Genomic DNA, 22,919 nt, shown 5'->3' on the forward strand with positions numbered 1-22,919 from the left:
CCAAGCCTGGTAGTTCGGGCCGAGCCATAAACAATTCCAGCTGAAAGTAATTCATTTTCTACCATATATTGGAAGACTCAGTCTGTGGATTTGTCAGTCATGATCCAGGTTTAATCTTGAAACAATGGTGGCCTACCGTTGTGAGACAGAGCTTGAGCTCCACTCGCCCAGAGCTTCGCCTCAAGATTATCTAACTACTCCTTAAAGGACAGGCTGTTATATACATAATGTTTAGGGGGTGTTACCATCTATTCAAAATAGGCCCTTTTGTCTCAACCTGGGGGGAAGGGTGAGAGCAATCTCACACCTTCCCACCATGTCAAACCAGAGAGTCCTTACCCAGGTATGCTGGCATGCTAAAAAGTAATATTTATACTAGGTATAAATAAGGTGGAATTATTGACTATGGCATATCCTTATAAACTATGAATATCAAATAACCGGTCCCTTCACAGCCAATCCACATGTTGTTGCTTCAAGAGCATGGAAAGGAGTGGTGTAATGTCTTATTATATATCTTATAATATATAGCCGTTGATAGTGAATAGACAAAATCTGTTAAAAAATGTTTATTTCTTAAAACTCATATACACACAAACCAAAACGCAGTTTGAAAAACTCTTACAATGTCAAAATCAAAGAAAATGTATTGCCAATTTCATACAACACATTGTAACTGTGTTCAGTGGTTATCAATAGAAAATCTACAGCATTAAAACAGCATTTAAAGCTCAGCTTTAAATTACATTGCCCCCCCCCCCCCCCCCCCTCCAAACGCAACACAAACACATACACAAAACAACAACATCAACACCATAAATACCTCTTAAGAGAAATACATTCTAGATCATTTTTACATTTATGGACTTAGTCTTTGCATAGAAGACAGAAGACATTTTGGCCACCCTCTCCCCCAACAACAAATAACCCTGAGCAGATTGTCAAGGCACTAAGAGCACTATAAATACAGCAATACATTCTTATTGAAAGACTCTTTGCCGATAGCATAATTACCCAGAAAAGTGCATACTAAAAAAAGGCATGAATCACCCTCAGGCGCAGACTAGTGACCCAGTTGCCTCGGTGGGAAAAGTCCAGTGGATTGACCCTAGAGCTCTCAGATCTGGGACTCTCCAGTGTTCTGGGCACTCTTGGACGTCTGCGGATCACATCAAACTTCATTAAGTGGAATAGCCCAACTAAATCCTCACACACCAAACACTATTTGCTGGAAGAACTTTAGGTTTGTGCCATTGGATTTGATATCACATTTTTAGAGACAGCATACTTTTCTTATAATTGCAATTCAAATTCACCGGGAAGTACAGATACATGATTGTACCACTGATGATGTCCCAGTAGTATCCAATGTGTCTAATGAACAGGGTCACTTGAAAAAAGAAACCTTTGAACACAGCCCCAAAATGTGTGGTTAGTAATGCACCGAATACCTGAGTCTTGGACTGGTTTGAGCCCGAGAAGTCCGAGTACTTGGTCTTGTGTGGAGCACAGATACAGGACATGAATTTACCGTACTCCTCTCTCACCTGCAAGTGGGGAAAAGAAAAGGCAGCAATGTGATTTGGCGGCAGTCATGTCTGCTTGTGTGTCAGTTTGTTTTTGTACAGACCCCTGGAAAACTAGCTTGCACACAGATGCGCAGCTCCTGGCTATCCCAAATGAGTGACTAAATAGAAACATTTCTCTACTCATCCTTTCGGCAGTGCTCCAGGCACACTGTCGGTGATATGCATAAAGAATGGTGGAGCTATGCTCTGATAGGTTCTGCATTAAAGAGGCTCTTACTTGCTTGTTGAGCAGGCAGTGCATGACAAACATCAGCACACCTTGCAGGGAGTTCAGGAAGGTGAAAATGTACGACATGGCCATGGTGGACTTGTTAAACTGGAAGCAGCCAAAGATCCACATGCTGCCCAGCACGGCAAGCTGAGCTACTGCAGTGGTTGTAAATACCCTGCAGGGGGAGACAAAGACATTAGGGCAAACTTGTGACATTCCTCCTGTTGAACAGACGTTGGTGATTCTTACGAGTACCAGAGCACTTCTACGTAGCTAGAAGAATTCTCTGCACATACTTAAAATCAAATTAACTTTAGACTCTAAATTGGCTCCAGCCTTGATCCAGTCCTGAGACCGATCAGGACCTACTCTGGTCCTGAGTCGGTCCTTGGCTGGGGAAGGCAGAGAGTCACCCATCACCTACTTGATTTTACGCAGGTTGTTGAGGTCAGGATTGAGACTGGAGAACTTCTCAGCAAGCTTGTAGACTGTTATGAGGAAGAAGAAGACATTTGCCTGAAAGAGACAGAGATAGATTTCAGACCAGAGAAAGAGCACACTTATTGTAATTTTCCACAATACTCAATAATGAAACTACACAGACAGCAAGAATTGTACTATCCATAACAATAAAACTGTACTTAATTCTCACAATGATGTTGTTCTACTCAATGATGAAACTATACTATATACTCACAGCAATGATGACAATGACAGGGCCCAGGAAACTCCAGATGAAGCCGTTTTCCTTCACATCAAACCAGCACCTGAGGGTACACACACACACACACACACACACACACACACACACACACACACACACACACACACACACACACACACACACACACACACACACACACACACACACACACACACACACACACACATGCATACACACATACATACACAAAGGGAATAAATCAAAGTATGCCTTAACAACAAAAAATAACAGAATCAATCATGTCCAAGTCAGTGAAAGTCAGCTTATGGCCTTATGGAAGCTTGTGCAAGCAGACTGGGCCCTTATGGCCTTATGGAAGTTGGAGCAGGCAGACTGGAACCTCACAGGCGCTTGGAACCGTATCCTTTGGCGTTGACCATGGCCGAAATGGCCACTATGAGCGCAGGGACGCCGTAACCGGCTGCCATCATGTAGCGGGACCGCAGGGTGGTGTTGAAGACCAGCACCACCATCCGGAACAGCTGCACACCCTCCAGGCACATCCAGCAGAAGGCCGCCAGGTAGAAGTAGTGCAGCATCCCCGCCACCACTGCACAGCCCGTCTGCCACAAAACACAGGAGAGAGAGGGGGTGCTTTATGTAGGTGTGGGAGCATTTGTCTTTGTGTGTGTTAGTTTACCAAGGCGTGTGTGTGTGTGTGTGTGTGTGCATGTGTGAGTATCTGTTTGAGTGTAACCATAAATAACCATAAATAAAATAAAATAAAATAAAAATAAAATAAATTCTCCATTTTTCTCTGACTGTCCACCACTCTAAAAGCCCTTTGCTACCCATGGTCTCCACCTACAGGCTATCTCTCTCTCATCCCTCTGACCAATCCCCTGAGGGTAACCTCACCTGGTTTTCGGTGCGGGAGATTCCGGCCAGGAAGATGATGCTGGCGATGAAGAGGCTGAGGCTGAGGTGCAGGTGGATGGTGTTGCGGGTGTTCTGGATGGAGCGGCAGCAGGCGAAGGTAAGGATGCAGGTCAGGAGGCACACCAGCGACAGAGACATCCCCACCCAGGTGATCATGAGCAGCTCAAAGGTGTCCTGTCCACACACCAGGGAAAGATAGAGAGAGAGAGAGAGAGAGAGAGAGAGAGAGAGAGAGAGAGAGAGAGAGGAGGCACTCACTAATAAGGTCCAAACACCAGTAAGTAACTGAATTGTGTAAAATGAGGCTGTGTAAAATAATAATATTTATGTGGACAAACACAAGGTTTAATCACACTGGAAAAAGTCTATTTGGATATCAGATAGATGAGCTGACATCTAAGCTAGTATGAGACCGCATTGAACATTTTCAGAAGCTTAAGAAGATTTGAATCCAGATCTAAATGTCTTAATGAACAAGTTCACTGTTTCTGTGTAAATGTGAAAGTAACCCATTCTGGGGCTGTAGGATGCGGATACCTCGACCTCGTAGAGAGCCATGAGCACGGCGAAGCTGCTAAGATGGCTGCATGAGCACACTGTGTGGTTAGCACCGGACGTCACTACAGAACACCCATGATCGGACCACACCCCGCCTTCGTGGTCCCAGTAAACACACTTGTGTAGTTCCTCTTTTGACTGCAAATAAAAAGAGGTAATTCAGTTGTATGTACGATGTTATAGTACACTGTTAATAGTTGAAATATATTACACATCTATATATTACACTTACTGGAACACCAATATGACCAATATTTGTAATACAAATATTTAAACCCCTGTGCTAAAAGGAATTACTATTCTTAAATGTTCTGACAAAACATTGCTCATATATAGTAATATTGGGTATATTTATCATCATGCTTCACTTATATGGTATGGTATTAGCATAGATATGAATGAGTGACAGGTCTCCTGCATACATTGAGGTGGGGGAAATAGAGGGTGATGTTCTTCGCCAGCTGTGTTGTGTTCGCATTGCTAACTGTTGCAGTCACTACTTTTGAGTTGATCTGGAACCTTTGGTTTGCTTTATCTGGAGTTACACCGAAATAATCATTAGCTGAATCCTCCAGGTTTTTATAGGTCAGCAAGGCAGCGGTGGCAATTCCTGCTCCACAAAACACACAAACACACGGGAGGGGGAGAGTATAAATATGTCAATGTTTCTCTATGTTGTCTGTTTTCATTTCCTGTATACTGTGTGTCAAAAGTATACTGTATATCAGTGTGTATTTGTACCAGAGAATGCAGCCCCTGTCGCTGTCTCCCAGTGTGTGTCGAGTTGGGCGTTCCCGGAAAGAAGACTGACATTCCCAGTGGGGGAAGAATCCCCCCTCTTCACCAACAGTTCCACCTCTGAAAGAACACACAGAATCTTCTGTTCCGATACATGGCTTTAAAACACAGAAATGTCTTTCTCTTAACATGCTCAAGTGCTCAGCTAAATTAGCAACATATATTCATTCAGCGCATGAGGAGGCCAAAAATAAAGATAGAAATGATAGGTTAACCACACTGTTCACACATAAATGAAGCGTTCGTTCCTCAGGTTACAAAAAATACTTTTTATGTATCACTTCCTGTTGTCAATTAGGTCAAAATAATGATCAGGGTAAAACAGAGGAGACTTACCAACATATTCGGTTGACTTCTTGGTTTGCGGTTTATTTAGAAGTGGTCCGAGTAGTTTCAGTGCTCCCTCAACGGAAGACAACAAAAAGGTGACTTGCTTGTGGTCTCTGAGGGGTCCTTTTGACAACAAGTTATCTATAAGGGACAGGAGTTTCTGTAGGTAGGAAACAAAAAGAGTGAGTGAGGAAGAGAGAGACAACAGAGAAAAAGAGGAACAAAGACAGAGAGAGAGGAAGATGATGGGGAAGGAGTGTTAAACCACTACACAGGCATACAGGGATGGCAATAGAATCTACCCTTCTTAATTCATGCCGACACACTTACCAGGACCCTTGCTCAGCAAGACATTATGATACCGTTGTTGCTTTAGCTCCCTTTGGTAAAAATGCTGTCATAAATCACCATGAGGCATTACCATTAACAGCGCCTCTCCATCCAGGGCTCCATTCAGTGCTAAAGTCCCAGTCGTATTGTTCTCAGTCAGGCTCATACACAGGCCGCTCAGCATGGAATGAAGAGCCTCCAGTTCAGGCAGAGTCTGAAATTATCAGGAAAATAAGAAGTCAAAGCAGACAACCAAGAAAAAAGGACCTAGAGTCCAGCTCATCCACCAAACGAACACACAGGAACTGTGTTACATAAAGATCAAAGACCAGTCATTCATTTGTACATGTATCTTCAATGACAGAGATGTATCCAACCATACCTGGCCAACGCTGACATCATCCAGAGTCCCATCACAGTTTAATGCTGAAAGGAAAACATACAACAATGATAAATATCATCATTGTAACATTGATATACATCTGAATATAACATATGATTATAATTTCAAAGTGCTGTTTTATGTTTCTGTTCATTATAACTACATATGGGGAAGCATCACATAGAGGTGTGGTCATTATGACATTAATGTAACATTAACATTTATATATAATTTATTTGGCCAACAATTTCATCCAAAGCCCTTAACAACTGAGTTACAATACAAGGAAATAGCCCACTGAGCAGGAAACATATTTAAGCCAAGTGCCGCTAAAAACGATGTCTCATTTTGATTGGGCTCAAGTGCCAAACAGCTGAGAGGAAACGGAAGGAGGTGCAGAAAAAGGGAGGGAAGGGGAGGAAAGGAAGAGTGTATTATTATTTTTCACCTGTGCATGCTTCCTGATTGAAGCCGTAGTTGGTATATCCTTTGTCACAAATGCATTCGTGACCATCAGGGCCCTGGTGGCATGCTCCTCCTCCACAAATGGCGACATCCATATTGCATATGTCTGGAAAAGACAGCAAGTGGACGATTGATTTGTGCAATAGTGAGTTTGTTTTTACTATTAGAGTAGTTTTCTTCAGAACACTTGTCTTTTTTACCTACTGAGTTTAAATACAATATACAAACTGTCAGCTACTTTAAAATGAGATCACCTTCACAAGATTCAGCTTTGGTGGTGAAGTTGGTGTTTCCAGATCTAAGTCTGAAGCCAGGGTTGCAGACGCAGTAGTGGCCTCCTGGGATGTTGTAACATTTGGCGTTTCCCCCACAAATGTCTGTTGTTACCTCACACTCGTTTGTATCTGTAATGTTGAACAAAATAAGTGTTACAAAATGCTAACAAACCACAAAAATAATCCTTCCTTTTAGCTCATTAAAAACTCTACATTCACTTGTTTGCTTACATTCACTTGTTAGCATCAGCTCACATTATTGTACTGAAAATGTTAAAATTGCCTACCTGATAAAATGACTAAACAAGGAAATGATTAAAGTCTTCTTTTTTTCAATGTTTTGAAGCCTGCATTATCTGACTAGCAGGTTGAAGACTTGTTTTTATTGGAGAGGCCAGTGACATTTAAAATATCAGATAAGCCTCACCTTCACAAATACCGGTTTTGATGTCGACACTGAAGCCGGGGTTACAGATACAGTAGTAGGTCCCTGGGGTGTTGTGGCATTTAGCGTTTGCCCCACAAATGGTGGTGTTTAGGGCACACTCATCTTTGTCTGTCATGTTTGACGAAAAACTGTTATCATCCATTTTTGCCTCCTGGTCCACCAAAAGGGTAACAATATTTACTTTCACCTCATTATCGTAGTCCAGAAAGTCTCAATAGCTCACCTTGACATTTTTGGCCATCCAAAAATGTCTCTTTTCCACTGCTTGTTACAAACCCAACCTCACAGACACAAGCATAACTTCCTGCATTGTTTACACATGTGGCATTGGGGCCGCAGTCTTCCACCGTGCATTCATTAATATCTGCCAAGGGACAATGTTGAAGACAGTTCAGTTTTCACAGATGTGCAGGATAGGCTTGCTAGAATGAGCTTCTAATACTACTATGGTAATGTATAAATAGGTGTGCACGCCCAAAGCAAATTGGACACAAGCACACGGCACAGGTTAAGGTGCACCAAGAAAACATAGAAATGGTCTGTACTTGATTTGTAAAGCTCCCCATATGAAAAAGGAAATCATTTTTAAGAGTAAATAAATAAGTTAATGCATTAAATATCCTTGATAAAATAGCCATTTCTCTCACTTTCTCACCTTCACATGTGACACCTTCGCCATCCGAAAATGTCTCTTTTCCATTGCTTGTTACAAACCCAATCTTACAGACACAAACATAACTTCCTTCATTGTTTGCACAGGCGGCATTGGGCCCGCAGTCTATGTTCTCCACTCTGCACTCATTGATATCTGCCAAGGGACAATGGTGAAGACAGGTCAGTTTCCACAGATGTGCAGGACAGGTGACTAGGACATGCTAGTATGTTACTGTATTATGGAACGCAGCACAGGTAGAAGCCAACTGAGAGATTAAATGAAATGGTACACATAACAAGCTGTGAGTATGTGTTTTAAAGTAGTATTTTTTACCTTGGCATTTGTCTGAATTTTCACCAGTGAAGTTGACATTTCCCTTTGTGGACCTGAATCCGGACGCACACTGACAGTAGTAGCTGCCCTTTGTGTTGAAGCACTTTGCATTTTCACCACATATGCCAGGTTCGTCTGGTTCGTCTGGATCAGTGTTGCACTCATTCTCATCTTGGACCAAGAACAGAGAGGAGAGAATCACCATGTTGTCCATCACAAAAACAAGAAGGCCAGAGTAATGTACAAATGAAACTTCAAGCGAATAGCAAGAATGTTGTTGCACAGACATGGAGCCTTAGAAAAGCATATCCTACGTGTGAATGAACATACATAATATTGTATAAACTGTATATATATTTCTTACCTGTGCAGGCTCCATATATATCCTTGCTATACCCTTCAGCACAGCCTTCAGCTTTAACTACAAGGTAAAGCAGGACCAGCTGCAATTCTGATAGACAGACAGACAGACAAACAGACAGACATATCAACATACACGAACAGACAGACAAACAGACAGACAGACATATCAACACAAACAGATAGAGAACAGCCTGATGTTTTTGTAGGTTTTATTTCACTGCAGTCCAAAAACATGTTTTGAAGCAATTCAGGGAGCAACCATCTGTATTGTTTTGGTGCTAAATAGATCATACTATGTGGATAGGATCAGAAAGTGCATACTTTCTCACGCCCCTTAAAGTTAGCAACTCCTCTGATGTACCCTGTTTGATTTTTTTGCCACCTCATTGTGTTCCACTCTCTGGCTATCTTAAATTGGCCTGTTCTGGTCAAAGTAGATCTATTTTTTGCTTGAAATTTTCTTAACCTCTTCCACACTTTACACATAAAATAATAAGCATATAGCCACCTCTTGAATTAATGGAAATTAAAAAAAGTGTTGTATTCTTCTACATGTATACATTTTTAATAGTGCAAAATCAATTATAATGATTTATATGTAATTAATAGTTTAAGCATGAATAAACTGATTGATCTAGCTGGGTACTGAATAAAAACCATGGTGAGAAAGATTTTTTATGAATGTCGGAAAAAATGACCAGAATGACACAAACAGCCATAAACACACTCCTTTTCCATGGCAACATGTAGTCCACTCTCACTGTGCAAATGACTCACCCCAAATCACAAGATGCCCTCTGTACCTCATGAAGGCGAAAATAACTCACGGCTGCTCTGACCACAGCTACTTGGTAGTTGAAAATATGAACTGTACTTGATGAGAGTTTGAACAGAATCTAAATAAGTGCACACTGATCTTCTGATATTTTTTTCCAGAACGATTTTTATCGGTCAACTCCGTAGGTGTCCAGCTGTTCTGTGGGTAGTTCGGCTCCCCACCCTGCCTTGTGTAATGGTCCAACACACAGTGATCCCCGGCTGCTTGCTGCTCATAGATCTCTCCGTGTTGCCTTCCCCGTGCCTCTGTTGTCAGCTATGACACAGCAGAGAGGCCAATACTGAGTCTCATCTGGAGAGCAGGCTTTGCAGTCACGCCCCTCTGCTAGCCAGAGACTAGAAGAGAGAGAGAGAGAGAGAGAGAGAGAGAGAGAGAGGGAGAGAGAGAGGGTTTTCAAAGCATGATCTCACCCACACTGTTCCATGACAAAGTTGCAAACTGTTACGGCCTCATTAAAAAAAAGAAAAACTTTTGGTCTCGTCAGTTCTTTTCCTTTTCCTCTCTACCACTGCTTACACTGCTGCCTCGTCAGAGTTTGGACTGAGAACAAATGACAAATGTTACCAATGCTGAAAATATAATGTTTGAAACTGAATAAGAAACATTGAATTCTGCCTTTCAGCTCATAAACACCTATAGTTGTTTCCTGTAGTCGATTCCATAACACAACAGTTAGGCCATAAACAAGACAGATTTGTTGCCATATATAATAAATGAGCATAGTGCTGTTTATCACCCCAAAGGCACACTCATTTTGTAACACAACATGTATACTGATTAGACATCCAGCCATTACAGGCCTATCAAAGGCAACTGCCCTAAAACAGCAGGCATCATGCAGCTCGACCCAATCATATAAAAAAGGCAGTGCACATAATGGATCCAACTAAAGTCCTTTACTAATGTAAGATAACAATAACAATTAGAAAAAGGAAATTCCTGCATATTTCACAATAACATATTTAAACTGATTTTATCGGGCTCTTAAAAGTCTGGGAAAATGACGCAAAAAGTTGCTTTCTGAGCTGCCATAATTGCAATGCTTAAGTAACACCAGGGTGTTTAACGTAGTTTTGCTATGTTTTGTCTGGGTTGAACGTGCCCCTGGTTGCTGCTTTTGATACAGCGCTATTAAATCGAGTAGAAACTATGCCACAACGGCATAGGCGGCTCATATACTGTACCAGGTGGGAAAATAACACATCCACGTCTTCTTATTTCTGAAAACCTTCTAAAACCAAATGACCAATGAAAATGTAGGATAGTATCTCATTAAGCAGAATGTGGGACAAAGGAAAGGCAAGGCAAGATTATTTATGTAGCACATTTCATACACGGAGGCAATTCAATGCGTTTTCCATAAATAAGAGGAGAAGGTACATCCAAAGGAAAGCTTAAGGGACAAACCTGTGTGTTTATCTCTTTTCAGAACACCGAACAAAGAACCATAGAGCAATAGCCAGAATAGAATCCATACTAAAATCTGAAATAGAGCTCAATAGGGCCTGATAGCCGTTTTCAGATAAAGGCCCGATACAAAGCTTAGACTCTTAAAAGAGACAAGAGCCTTAAAAAATGCCCACCAACCTGTTGCTGCACACTGAATAGGGAACCATGGAGCAATATCCTGAATAGAATCCTTAGAATCGCCAATACAATCCGACAGCTGTTTTCAGGAAAAGGCTCGGAAGTGGAACATGAAAAAAAGGTTCTTGGCAAGCCAAGATGGCATGTGACTTGGTTAATGTTTCTCACAATCATGAACTACACGTACACTGAAAGGTTGTAGTTGGACAACCACACTCGTAGGCCCAGATGAAACAATGGTATACCCTCTGCTTCATGTTGGTGTGACGTTGGACGTGTACTGAAGCACGTTTCAGGGCTGCTTGAGCCTGCTTCCAGGTTATCTTACACCTGGCCACAGCAGCTTCACCTGGAAACACATTGTGACGTCCTTATTTATTAGGATCCACCAAAACCGGCACTGAATAAACTCCAAAGTCCGCTGTGCTCCAGGGTGACCCACCATGGGCTCATCATGGCCCTAACTCAACACATTGGTTTGACCCACTGCTGGGAAAAACAGGCTTCCAAGGGGGCCACCACAAGGGTCTGGTTCCATCTGTTGTGCATGAAGGATGGACCCCTCCAGTGTGAATCATACTTGCCCAGCCACTTGACAGGGGGAGATAATGGACCTCATCATCGAACATTTTCTTAAGTGTCTTAAATATCTTCTTACAAACTTCGTAGGACCAACCCTAAGAAAGATAACCACCGGACTCATGAACACGTGGAAATCTGTTCTTAAACAGCCAAAGTTTTCTTAGCTGTGCACTGATTCTTAAATTGAATGCGTTCTCATACACCTGAATTTGCTTACATGAATGCCCTGTCAGCTCCTTATAAGGGCATGCAACCACTGGGCTGTGTGCACACAGAATCCACAGGCAATGTGAAAACAACTTGAGACTAATCAAAATCATGTCAAAGTGGAAAGTGAACACCGGTGGTGCACCGACCAGTAAATGCAGACCTAACTTCACTGGTGCAGAGGTGGAGGTAGTGTTGCAGAATGTATATGTGTTTATTCTATTCCAGTATGGTTATATCTACGCGATTGAGTTTAGTGCTTATTTTTTTATTCAATGCCATTTCCAGTGTTCGTGTAGTGCTTTTATTTATTGTAGGACATCACAATGCCTTGTAGAATGCCAGATAAGAAAACTTTCTTGAATGCCAGAATTGCCCGGGGAACTGCTTAACTTTGACTTAGCTGTGTTCGAGAATCCAGGTCCAATGTTTTTAGATACAGGGGACCTCATTCTCGAAGGCAGTTTGGAAAAAGTTAAGAAGAAATGTCTTCTCAACTCCACTTACAAAGTTCCTGGGACAATTCTGTAATTCATGACAGTGCATACTTTGCACCTCTGGCTACATTCCTGGCAGCTTGCTTGTTGGTGATCTGGTGGAGGATCAGCATCCACAGTATCCTCCGGAAAGAGCAACTAGAAGTATTTCACAGGAGTGGCTGTCCCCTGTGCTCAGCTGCACACCTCGGGGTCCCTTGCCATAACTTTCTGTCCTTTCTGTGTTTTTCCTTGCAGGTGCAATGTTCTCCACATTTCTGTAAAATAATTAACACATAGTATTCACCATTTACACTTTAGAGCAGCAACAAAACATATTTACAAGTATTTTGATCATTCACACCTAACATATACATTGCAATAACCAACACTCAGTTTCTAGGCATGCACTTTGACTCCAGAGCAATGTGTGGCTCTCACCAAGACCGGAAGATAAGCAATCCAGCATGCTCTAGCGAGAGTCTGTACAGGGCGCAGGATACCTCATGTTCAACTGCTAAGGCTGGCAGGGCTTCTTCTTGTGGCGACCACAGTGATTCAGCTTGGGCTTCTGCACCTACGACCATTTCAGTAGAGGCTGATCACGAACACCTATTAGCCGTTAGTGCTTATAAACAGTTTAACAGGAAGAATTTCACTTTATTCTTTATAAAATGACAATTATTAAATTTGTGGGGAAACAAATCATTACTGTTGTGGTAGGAAACAGTCAAGTTTATGGCAAGTTATTACTTTTGTGGGATTATAGTGTTAAAAAATTACATTTGTGGAAAGTGCTTATGTTTGTTGGTGGAACAGTGGTGCAAGGGTGACTTTAAGGAAGCAGCGATTTCGGTATCACTGCACATTTTCAACGTGACACCTTCTGATGAAGGGAACAGATTGTTCTCTTGAGGCGTCCTTATGACTGCTTAGCGGATGTGGTGCGATGATGGGTGGTGGCCCACGCGTACAGTTAGGGCAGAAAGACACATTTTTCTATGTGGTGATCTGTAGGCCACAAATAAAACATTGCGTAACTGAAATGTAATGGTAATTAATTTGGCAGTAGTTGTCATGGAGAGTCTGAAGCAGTAATGAAACAATATGGCTTACTTTTTACATGGTCTTTAACAACCTAACAACTTTCATTAAAGCCACTTACACTAAATGCTACAGGTTTGAAGCAGTGACCCCTTGAATCTGTTTTTAATTGTTATTTTAAGCGTATCTAATTACTGAAAATATACACGGGTATGAGAAATGACAGCACCCATTGAGCACATACTGTGTAAATGAAGTGTTTAGATATGCAAAGAGGCTGTAAAGTAGCCCAGTTATAGTGTCACCCTAGATAGCTGCCAATGCATATGTTTAAGTGTCATTGTGGCAGTCACAGGAAGTAAGAGGAAACAGGTCTTCTATTGTACATTTGAGAAAGGGAAGTACTTTTCAAGAAGTCAATGTTATTCTGCTCACATCTGAGACATGTAATCTCTGATACATTTTACATAATACTATTATTATATTATGTAAATAATAATTAATAAATGTTTAAATGTTTGCTGTCCATTTACGATATATAATTTCTAAATTGGCCCTTTCCCCTATTTTTATTGACAAATCATCAGTCTTTCTCCATGACAGAAAAATATAGAGCAGCTGACTGGACTCACTGGTACTTTATATTACATGTAGATGTCTGTTTGGCAAACTCCATTCAATTTCCTCCGTCTCAAACTTCCCTTTCCCTCCTGAATGTATTTATGGCAAGTGTGGTTTTGTCTCTGTTGAAGTTTGTTTTATTTAGCCTCTGGGAGAGCTGTAAAACAATCAAGACAAGTCCTGTGCGAGTAAACTGAGGAAAAGAAATTAAATCAGATGTTGAAGTCTGAGCAAGAGCTGCGTGGGTCCTAAGATTTCAAAGAATGTAAAAGATGTCAACTAATTGATGCATAAGCTTCTCTCTATACCAATACAGTTCTTTCCTGCTATGTGCCCAGTCATTTTTCTTGTTATTGGGTGCCAAGCAGCGAATTTTACGCCAGTGCCTCTAGTGATCTTGGGCCACCAATGGGTCGAAGTTATGACGCATCTTACTCCTGAACCATATGTCGTGTTAGTGCCATTTTCATATTGTTGTTCAAATCTAGACATTATATCATTTAGATTAATATTTAGTGATTGTTAATTATAGTGATAGCATATTTGTATTTATAGTTTGCATTTCAGTTTAAAATATGTTTAGTGCTCATGCATTGCATTGTTTAAATAATCAGAGGTTGCTTTGTTTGGAATAACCAGAGGTGAGCTGTGACGTAGCGAGCTCACGCATCAATGTATCAATTGTTTGTTTTGATGTATCAACTGTCACTTTGTTTCACTGTCAGAATTTCAGTAAAAGACAGAGCGACCGTTGTTGAAATACAGTACACGCGTAGACTAGTTTTCTGTCCGTCTAAGAGTGGTTACTTAAGGAATATGATAGGAACTACATACTGACCAAAAGAAGGGAACTTTTAGCCACTACATGCCGTATTTTCAAATTTCATAGATTCCTTGGATCAAGCCAAGTTCAGCGCTCCTTATGATGAAAATTTCCACCATATTGGATTTCATGGAGAGGCTTAAGAGCGTTCACCGTCATAGCCAAACAAAATTGGCAGCAAAGCCATAAAATAGAAGCCACTAATTTTGCTACAGATGGTCTTTAGACCAAGCCTCACAAAAGTTATAAGACAGATTTAAAATTTTCAAAACTGTTTGTTCCTATGGAACAGCCACTGAACAGGAAATGGGATAATTTCTTTGGTCAACGGACATGAAACCAGTTGTGAGTGCTTACAGCCATGCCCTGTACATAATGACATCAAGTTTCCATGGCAACTCTGGCCTGCAGGTCTGCTTGGCCCCCTCATAGCTGCTTGTCTGCAGCTATATTTACAAGAATACTTGTAAAGACTGCTGTTGATCTCTGAGGGGCAATTGAGCCCTGGCATTTTACTCTTTAGCAGTAAAGAGTTCTTTGGAGATGAATGACTCTTTGTTGGACATCTGGCTACTCTAGCCTGTAGCAATTTCCCACACATCAATTGGTGCATCATGGCTAATTCCTGCACTTCATCATCTCTCTCTGCCAGTGGCGGACCTACCATTGAGGCGAACTAGGCAACCGCCTTAGGCCCCAACCCAGCAGAAAGTCCACGATACACTGCCCACCCGGGCACCGATGGGCCGATGGGATGGCACAAGTGTATAACCAACCGGCCCTCCCGCTGAAGTCGTTCATTGCGACAGGTTTCCTTGCTTCACCGAATACATAATACATCTCAATTGATAACTAAAAGGAATCACTGTCTGCTATTTATACTACTCCTAGTGACCTGTATTCACACTCATGGTTACTATTTTCTTACTATTTTCTAATCTCCTCCGTCAGTCTTACTATGTTTATGTGTTATTAAATGTCAATCACTCTAGCCTAATACTTGCGTGTCTCGCTCGTAGACACCTTTAACACCCCTACATACACACATAATCACACACCCAGCATGCAACACTACCATTACCACTGATGTTTACACCCCTTCGTATGTTATGTTCTGTTCATTTCTACAATAAAGTTCAAACCAGTGGCGGCGGACCTTAAGGGTGATTGTGGCGACGAACTGCTTTCAGGAAAAGGAGATTTTTTTCTATGTCGGCGTACTAATTAAGATAAATTGACAACAAAACAATTAGGACTTCCTACACCAAATGTATCGATTCAACAGGTTTCTACAAAGGGTGGAACCCTACATGCAAGAATTGGAACGAAAGAAAATCATGGCTAGCACGCTGTGAAGTGGCTAACGCGGTCTGTATTTCTTTATTTGTAGTTCTACCACTGTCACTTTTCATAGGTTGTACAGTGAGAATGTTCGCTTTTTGCCCTAACACTGAGTTATTTTCTTTGTGAAGACTTATTTAGCTTTTGTAAGCAAATACTTTCGAGATCAGTCAATAAATATAGTTGGTTTTTACTTATATGTTGCCCCCTTCTTTACGTTGTCACTGGACATATTTTATGTGTCCTGTAAAGCTATGTTGCATCATACAACATTTGAGACATGTGGATAATAAAAAAGTGGGATAATTTAATGTGGAGCCAAATCATGTTTGCTTATGAAGGCTCCTGAATGCAACTTTCATCCATATAACTAGCTACTGTAGCTATAGAGGGGAAATATTTTGATTGTGTGCTGCCATCTACTATACAAAAAGGTATTGCTGTATGAGTTAATCAGCCTACAAAAAAAATGATATTGCTTAATGTAGGTCGCCCTAATCATTATAAAAAAAAATTGTGTACTCTTTCTCTGCTGACATGTATTCCTAAAGGCTCTGTAGTTATACATATAGGCCTAACCATCTGATACTAGCCCAGAGTTAAGCATATTCATCTAGCAAACTATACCTATTTGGAGTGTTACAATAGCCAGTATCATTTTATTCCATGTGTCCATCCAGGCAAATTTGTGGATCCAAATGTTATTAAAAAACATATATAATGTTATTTCTTTGTAATCATCCAAAATTATGTTAAGTGTATGGGTATTTTGCATACATTGAGCGGGCAACGCGCCGTATATTAAGTGGGCCGCTCTGACAGACAACTCCCGGGCCACTTTTTCCCCCTAGTCCGCCCCTGCTTTGAGGTGGCCCTTTTTTTTTTTTGCATTAAAAGGACGGATGAAGAGGGCCCCTGGCTATGTTCGCCTTAGGCCCCCAAATGACTAGGTCCGCCACTGCTCTCTGCGTTACTCTTTACTCCCCTCTGTATATGTATATGTACACTAATTATCCTGTTGTACTTTCCACTTTTGACTAAAATCCCCCTTCTGTCCTCACTCCTATCTGCAACAATCATCTACTTCTGTCCTCTACTATAGACACAGCTTTTACCCACTGTAAGGAGATGGGCCTAGTCTCATTTTGTGACCTGTATTTAGATGAGACACGAGTTTTGATAACCTTGTTACTAAATTTGGTGTCCTAAACCATGGTCTATTTAGATACTTTCAATTGCGCAATTTTGCTTGTGCTCATTTCACATCCTTTCCTAAACTGCCTAGCCTTATTCAGTGTAAAGTGGTACAGATGATTCTTGTATCAGGTGTTCCCTGTCCCCAGCAGACCACACACATATTTTCCTCTTGCCCAAATCTTCACTCTTTCTGGATGTCTTTTTTTGACACCCTTTCCGAAGTTTTCAACGTCTCCCTAACTCCATGTCCCTTGATTGCTATCTTTGGTGTGTCTCCTGTAGTGGGCGACTGCCAAGCTGACCTTGTCACATTTGCTGCTCTTATAAGCAAACGTCAGATACTGCTACACTGGAAGAGTCCTAAACCGCCTGGCACAACTGCATGGTCAAATGATTGAATGTGTTTTTTATATCAAGAAAAAAATCAACACACAGTCTGAGGATACATAAATATTTAACAAAACCGGCAACCCTTTCTTATTGTCGTGAATCGTCTTATGTCAATTTACACTTATTCCGCCAAGTAACCCCCCCCCCCCCTCTCTTTCTTACATTTTTAAAAATAGTTTCATACACTATAACTTGTTGATGATGATTTTACGTATCATTTACATATTTGTGTGTTGAACTTAATAGGACACAAAGGAGATGGGTAGGAGGGAGGTGGGTGGTTTGTATGGGTGGCAGGTACCACATTTGTTTCCTGTTTATGTGGTTATGTGGGTTTGAAACAGTTTTACAAAATAAAATAAATGTCAGACCCCCCTTTCGTGCGGTCAATTCAAAGTTTATAATATGCTTAGTGGTTTCATCAATATACACATACACATAAATAATGAAGAGCAGAGGTGTGTTCCGACTTATAAATTGAACGATAGAAACATAGAGAACAGGATAGAGGTATAGGTATACAGTAGGTGTTGCTATGTTGGTTGCTATGTTGTCATGATGGTAGCTGTTGCTGGGATGTTGCTAGGGAAACTGTGCGCAGCGGCTGCTAGGATACTCATGGAGGTTGCTATGGTAATTGAAGTGGTTGTTAAATTGGTTGCTATGTAGTGTGGTGTTTGTTAGAGTCAGAAGAGTCAGTGTGAAGAGAAAAAGTGAAGAGAGTAAAGATTACAAGAAGGAGAGAATATGAAGTGATACAGAGTGTAAGACTAGTTGCAGAGGGATATATAGATACATACCGTTGATAGATAGAAAGATACAGAGATGGAGAGAAAAACAAGTAGAGTATGCAAGGTGCCTCTTAAGTTCTAGTAATACAGTTAGGCCTACATTGACAGGGACAGAGAGAAAGGGAGCCCCATATCGTCAGTGTCAGCGAAACAGCAAAAGTTGAATTTCCCTTTTATGATTTCACAAATGTGAGTCTATGGAAGAAATTGTATTAGTTTTTCTTTAATAGAATACTTAAAATACTGAAACATGAAAAGCACATAGCACACATGTCCTTTACAAGACCTACGTGACAAAGTATGGACAAAGTTTCTGCGTTAAGTGGCTCGAGCTGAATTATTGGCAGAAAAATGTACAAAAAATAAAAAGAAGAAGTGCCTGAAATAGCTTCCTCTGACACAAATAGCATGTATAGTGCAGTTCACACCACTGTGTTGTATTCCCAATGTTGAAATATGCTTTCGATGGACGTAGCCTAATCATTGGCGTCACTCTACTCTAAAGGGCTGAATAAGTGTAAAGAGATATTTCCTCACCACTCTTTGGGAAAAATGGCCATGTGTGAAAGGGAGGCCAACAGCAATAAATCTATCGGTAGGTTATTTGCACGTACAATAGATTTGAGAGGGTACATTTAAGAATAAGCGATGACTGAGACAAACACAAAGATGGGAGCATGTATGTTCTCGAATTGTATTTAAAAAGTGTGTCCTTTTTTAGCACACAATGAGTTTTCCTGCATGTTTTAACTCCTGATTGATTCATTTCTAATTGGCCAATGTGAGTCTCCCTCCTTCATGTGGTGAGATGTTAAAGTCTGCACAGTCTGTGGTCTGAGAGTGAAACTGGAGTGGAGGAAATGGCTGAAGTGAGGTGTTGCAACATGTGAGTTACTTGACAGTTTATGCTGATGTTTATGATGTCTTAACTTTACCATAAGGCTACCAGTGGTACCAGTACACTCTACAGGTTTCATAGATGCCAGGCTCTGGAAAGGCTATAGGTCAGTAGTCCTAGCCAAATAAGTTTGCATAATAGCATAAGTGCATAAGAGTTACATGATCTTTATGCAAGGGTAATTTACTGCTGGCATATGGGCAGTTTACAGGATGCTTTTTTCTGACTGATGGCCTGTCAGGTTTACGTTTGTGCATTCAGTGTTCAGAGCAGCTAAGACTCTTTAATGTTTACTTTGAGGACTTTTGAATCTTGGCCAATGGCCAATGTATTGATTTGATAATATATATTATGTCTGAGGAACTGTAGTGAAAGGCAAAATAAAGGCATCTAATAACCAAAGATGAAATAAGAACTAAAATGTGAACTGATCTGTGGAGTCATGAATGTACAGGTAAGAGTTTTGCTTGAATAAATATATATAATATAATAATACATTTCACAGCCTATTCTGAAAGACAATGTTTATGTCCACTGATAGCTACACCTTATGTTCACTGAGCCTACCCTGCACATAAGGTATACAGTTCACATTAAACTATCGGCCAGTGCTTTTGTCCACACACTGTGTCTCAGAGTACAGAGAACATTGTAGGTCCAAGTCTATGTATCTGGTGATGAAGTAGATATGTTATAATGACAGTGGCTATGTGTGATATGGTCGATCTGTATGGAGGACCACAGGTGTTACGGAAAAAGAAATGAAGCATTTCATTAATTAAACAGTTCCTTTTTTCCATTTGCTTTTACGTACTCCAGATTCTTCTCTTTTTCCTATTAGTTCTTCGATTTGCTTAGTCATTTAGCGTCTGCTTTTAGCCTCTCCATTAAGCCTTTCCATGACACTGACCTGGGTTCTGTTAGAGACCATAGAAAAACGTAACCTCTTTTAATCCTGTTCAGACCACTGGTTGGTGCTCTCTGAGAATGAGCATTCTTCAAACAACCGTCCATTCTTTTCTCTTGTTGGCTTGAATCCATATTCCTTGCCATCCTCATCAACGGGGAATTAGTGAAAGCTTAAATAGGGCTGTTTTTGTTTGCATGAGAAAAGCGAACACTAGGGTGCAATGACATGGCGTACATTTTTTTAATGTCATGTTCGAACACTTTTCATAATTTCACTACTGAATAAAAGGCGGGAGAAGTAGTTTATTTAACTAGTTCTGTGTGGCTGGGGCACATTGACAAGAATTGAACTGTGTCGTTAATGTCTGTAAGTCTGATACGCACAGATACTGTATATGGCTAGATTGAAACTAGAAGTAGGGCAGGTAAACTCACTACATCTACAAGCCAATAAACATGGATTTAACAGTGAAACAGTGTGGTGGACGTGAGTATGTTTTGTTCAATAAGTAGCGGGGTGATGTGTGCCCTTTTTGGCATTCAAACAACGTCAACCCGCTAGTAGTAGTAGTAGTAGTAGTAGTCCTTTATTGTTACGGCACAAGTATACAAGTACACAAGTATAAGCAACGCAGCCTGTCACGAGTAAACTAGCGAAAGTGGCAATCAGCCCGTCCATAATATATACTGACAAGGGGGTAGACAGAACAGGAAGACAAGGTTGAGGGAAGAATTTCAGCATAACATTGGGGAGGGGAGGAGAGAAAAAAAGTCAACCCCCAGACTGTGCTCCTAGTGGAGCACAGTGTGGGGACAGTAAAAAAACACCTCGGCACATAAGCACATGCATTTTACATGACAGAGACTTGCAAAGGGTTAGGGGTAGGGGGATGGAGGTAAACCAGATAGGGGCAGCCGTGGCCTACCTGTTAGGTTTTCAGGCCGGAAACCGAAGGGTGGCAGGTTCGATCCCCGACCAGTAGGAAAAATGTGGGCGGGGGAAGTGGTAGACCACTGCTCTCCCATGCCCACATCCACGGCTGAAGTGCCCTTGAGCAAGGCACCTAACCCCTATCACTGCTCCCCGGGCGCCGCCAATGGCAGCCCACTGCTCCGGGTTAGTGTTACTTCACTTCACTGTGTGTGTCTGTGTCACTTCCCTGGATGGGTTATATATATAATTTCAGGGTGTGTGTGTCTACACCACCTCTGCCATAGAGAGGACTTTCACTTTCACTTTCAGTACAAACAAGCAGCCATCTGGTCTAGTGCGCCATTCCGGCTCTTGACACAGACCCGCTTGGATGGGCCGGGGGTACGAAGCGGGCGAAGGCGTGGGATGGGGGTCAGGAGGGTGGAGTGCATATTGGTGAGTGGTATGTATGTGTGTGTATAGGCCTGGGTTGTTGCCCTACTGGGCACAAATCAGTCAGATTCTCAGTCCGCAAGATAGTGGTTGCCATAGAGACTTCCTTGATCCGGTTCCTGGCAGAGACAACATTCCAGGTGTCTGTGGGATGGGGGAAGGGGAGGCAAGAGAGTCTCACGTCATCGCACTTCAGGAGAGGTTGTTGTTCCAGCAACTTGGCACTTGGCCAAGGCCCGTTCTGGTTGAGGGCGCCGAAAGCAGATAAGATAGGGGTTTGTTTGGTCTTGCAAGTAGCCATCTTTAATTTGCCACGACTACTTTTTAGCCAAATTCTCCCATTTTTGCATCAGGTCTAGCAGAACGCTACTCATTGAACTCCACTGGCTGCCTGTAGCTGCTCGCATTAAGTTCAAGTCACTTATGCTTGCCTACAGAGTGATTACTGGCTCTGCTCCCACCTACCTTAATGCTCTTGTAAGGGCAAATGTAACACCCAGGATGCTGCACTCTTCTAGTGAGCGTCGTTTGGCACTGCCATCTGTGCAAGAATGGCAGTCCAGACTATTCTCATTTGTAGTTCCACGTTGGTGGAATGAACTGCCTAGCACTACCAGAGCAGGGGCGTCCCGCTCCACCTTAAGCTTTTGAAGGCCCAACTCTTCAGAGAGCACCTCCCGTCCTAACTGGCACGTCGACGTTTTTTTATGTTTCTTATGTTAAGTAGTATTTATTATTACACCAGGTTCTATTGCACTCAGCTTGACTGTTGTACTCTCCCTTGTACGTCGCTTTGGACAAAAAGCGTCTGCTAAATTACTAAATGTAAATGTAAATGTTTTAATTGCTGACGGCTTATGAATTGCGTTCTGCTAGGAAACCACAGAGTGGAACACTAAGCTTAGACACACATTCTTTGCAATTCATGTCTGCTCCAAGAATTTATGTGGCTTTAATTATAACTTGGGTGGCGGCTTGCTATCTGAATGATACTTCTGGGGAAGGATGATTTCAAACGGCTCGGATGATGGTGCAGATGCTGGGTTGGACGGAGTCAGTCCCTCTGGAAAATGAATGGGGAGTGACCGCGGCCGCTACTGGAAAGGTTGTGGGCTGCTGCACATGGAAAGTTTATATAAAAGGTTGGAGTGATGCTGTGCAGAACCACACGACCCCGAGTTGAGTTGAATTTAGAAGCTGAATTTAAACCCTGGGCTGAAGCCGATGGCTGGAGACTCTAGCTTAGGAGACAGCAGTCTGCGATGAAAAGTCATTGAAAAGTTACAACACGCAACACATAAGACAAACGGACCACACAAAAGTATTCATGAGTGAGACAAAGTGTAATTTTGTCAGTACATTTACAAAACATGCACAATGCAATTTTGCTACAGAACAGACTGAATTGCAGTTTTACTTTCAAGAAGTGCACCACTTACGAAGTTTCACAACAGAGCGTTTAGTCCTCTTGCTGGGAAGTACAATGATCTCCGTCTTCAATGCTTTCCA

General features: G+C 41.6%; 1 protein-coding gene across 1 annotated transcript; it reads right to left on the reverse strand.

Annotated features, from left to right (window-relative positions):
• Positions 1–856: 856 nt before the first annotated feature.
• Positions 857–9,347, reverse strand: adgre5a (adhesion G protein-coupled receptor E5a). The gene is made up of 21 exons (XM_080857268.1): positions 9,118–9,347; positions 8,342–8,428; positions 7,978–8,148; positions 7,645–7,797; positions 7,213–7,353; positions 6,969–7,097; positions 6,521–6,670; positions 6,250–6,372; positions 5,802–5,845; positions 5,511–5,633; positions 5,096–5,249; positions 4,703–4,819; positions 4,384–4,571; positions 3,941–4,099; positions 3,383–3,577; positions 2,870–3,087; positions 2,498–2,567; positions 2,225–2,316; positions 1,807–1,975; positions 1,452–1,547; positions 857–1,159 (listed from the first exon to the last, which is right to left on the reverse strand). The coding sequence occupies exons 1-21, from the start codon at positions 9,146–9,148 to the stop codon at positions 1,118–1,120; spliced, it is 2,652 nt and encodes an 883-aa protein (XP_080713394.1). The 5' UTR covers positions 9,149–9,347; the 3' UTR covers positions 857–1,117.
• Positions 9,348–22,919: the final 13,572 nt, after the last annotated feature.

The sequence above is a fragment of the Sprattus sprattus genome (genome assembly GCF_963457725.1).
Source record: "Sprattus sprattus genome assembly, chromosome: 18".
In the NCBI taxonomy this organism is placed as follows: domain Eukaryota; kingdom Metazoa; phylum Chordata; class Actinopteri; order Clupeiformes; family Clupeidae; genus Sprattus; species Sprattus sprattus.

Coding starts and splice junctions, on each gene's coding strand:
- adgre5a (XM_080857268.1), bottom strand. CDS start 9,148: ATGAGGTACAGAGGGCATCTTGTGATTTGGG. Junction 5,846..6,249: donor CAATCAGGAAGCATGCACAG/GTGAAAAATAAT, acceptor TTTTCCTTTCAG/CATTAAACTGTGATGGGACT. Junction 1,976..2,224: donor AACAACCTGCGTAAAATCAA/GTAGGTGATGGG, acceptor CTCCCCCTGCAG/GGTATTTACAACCACTGCAG.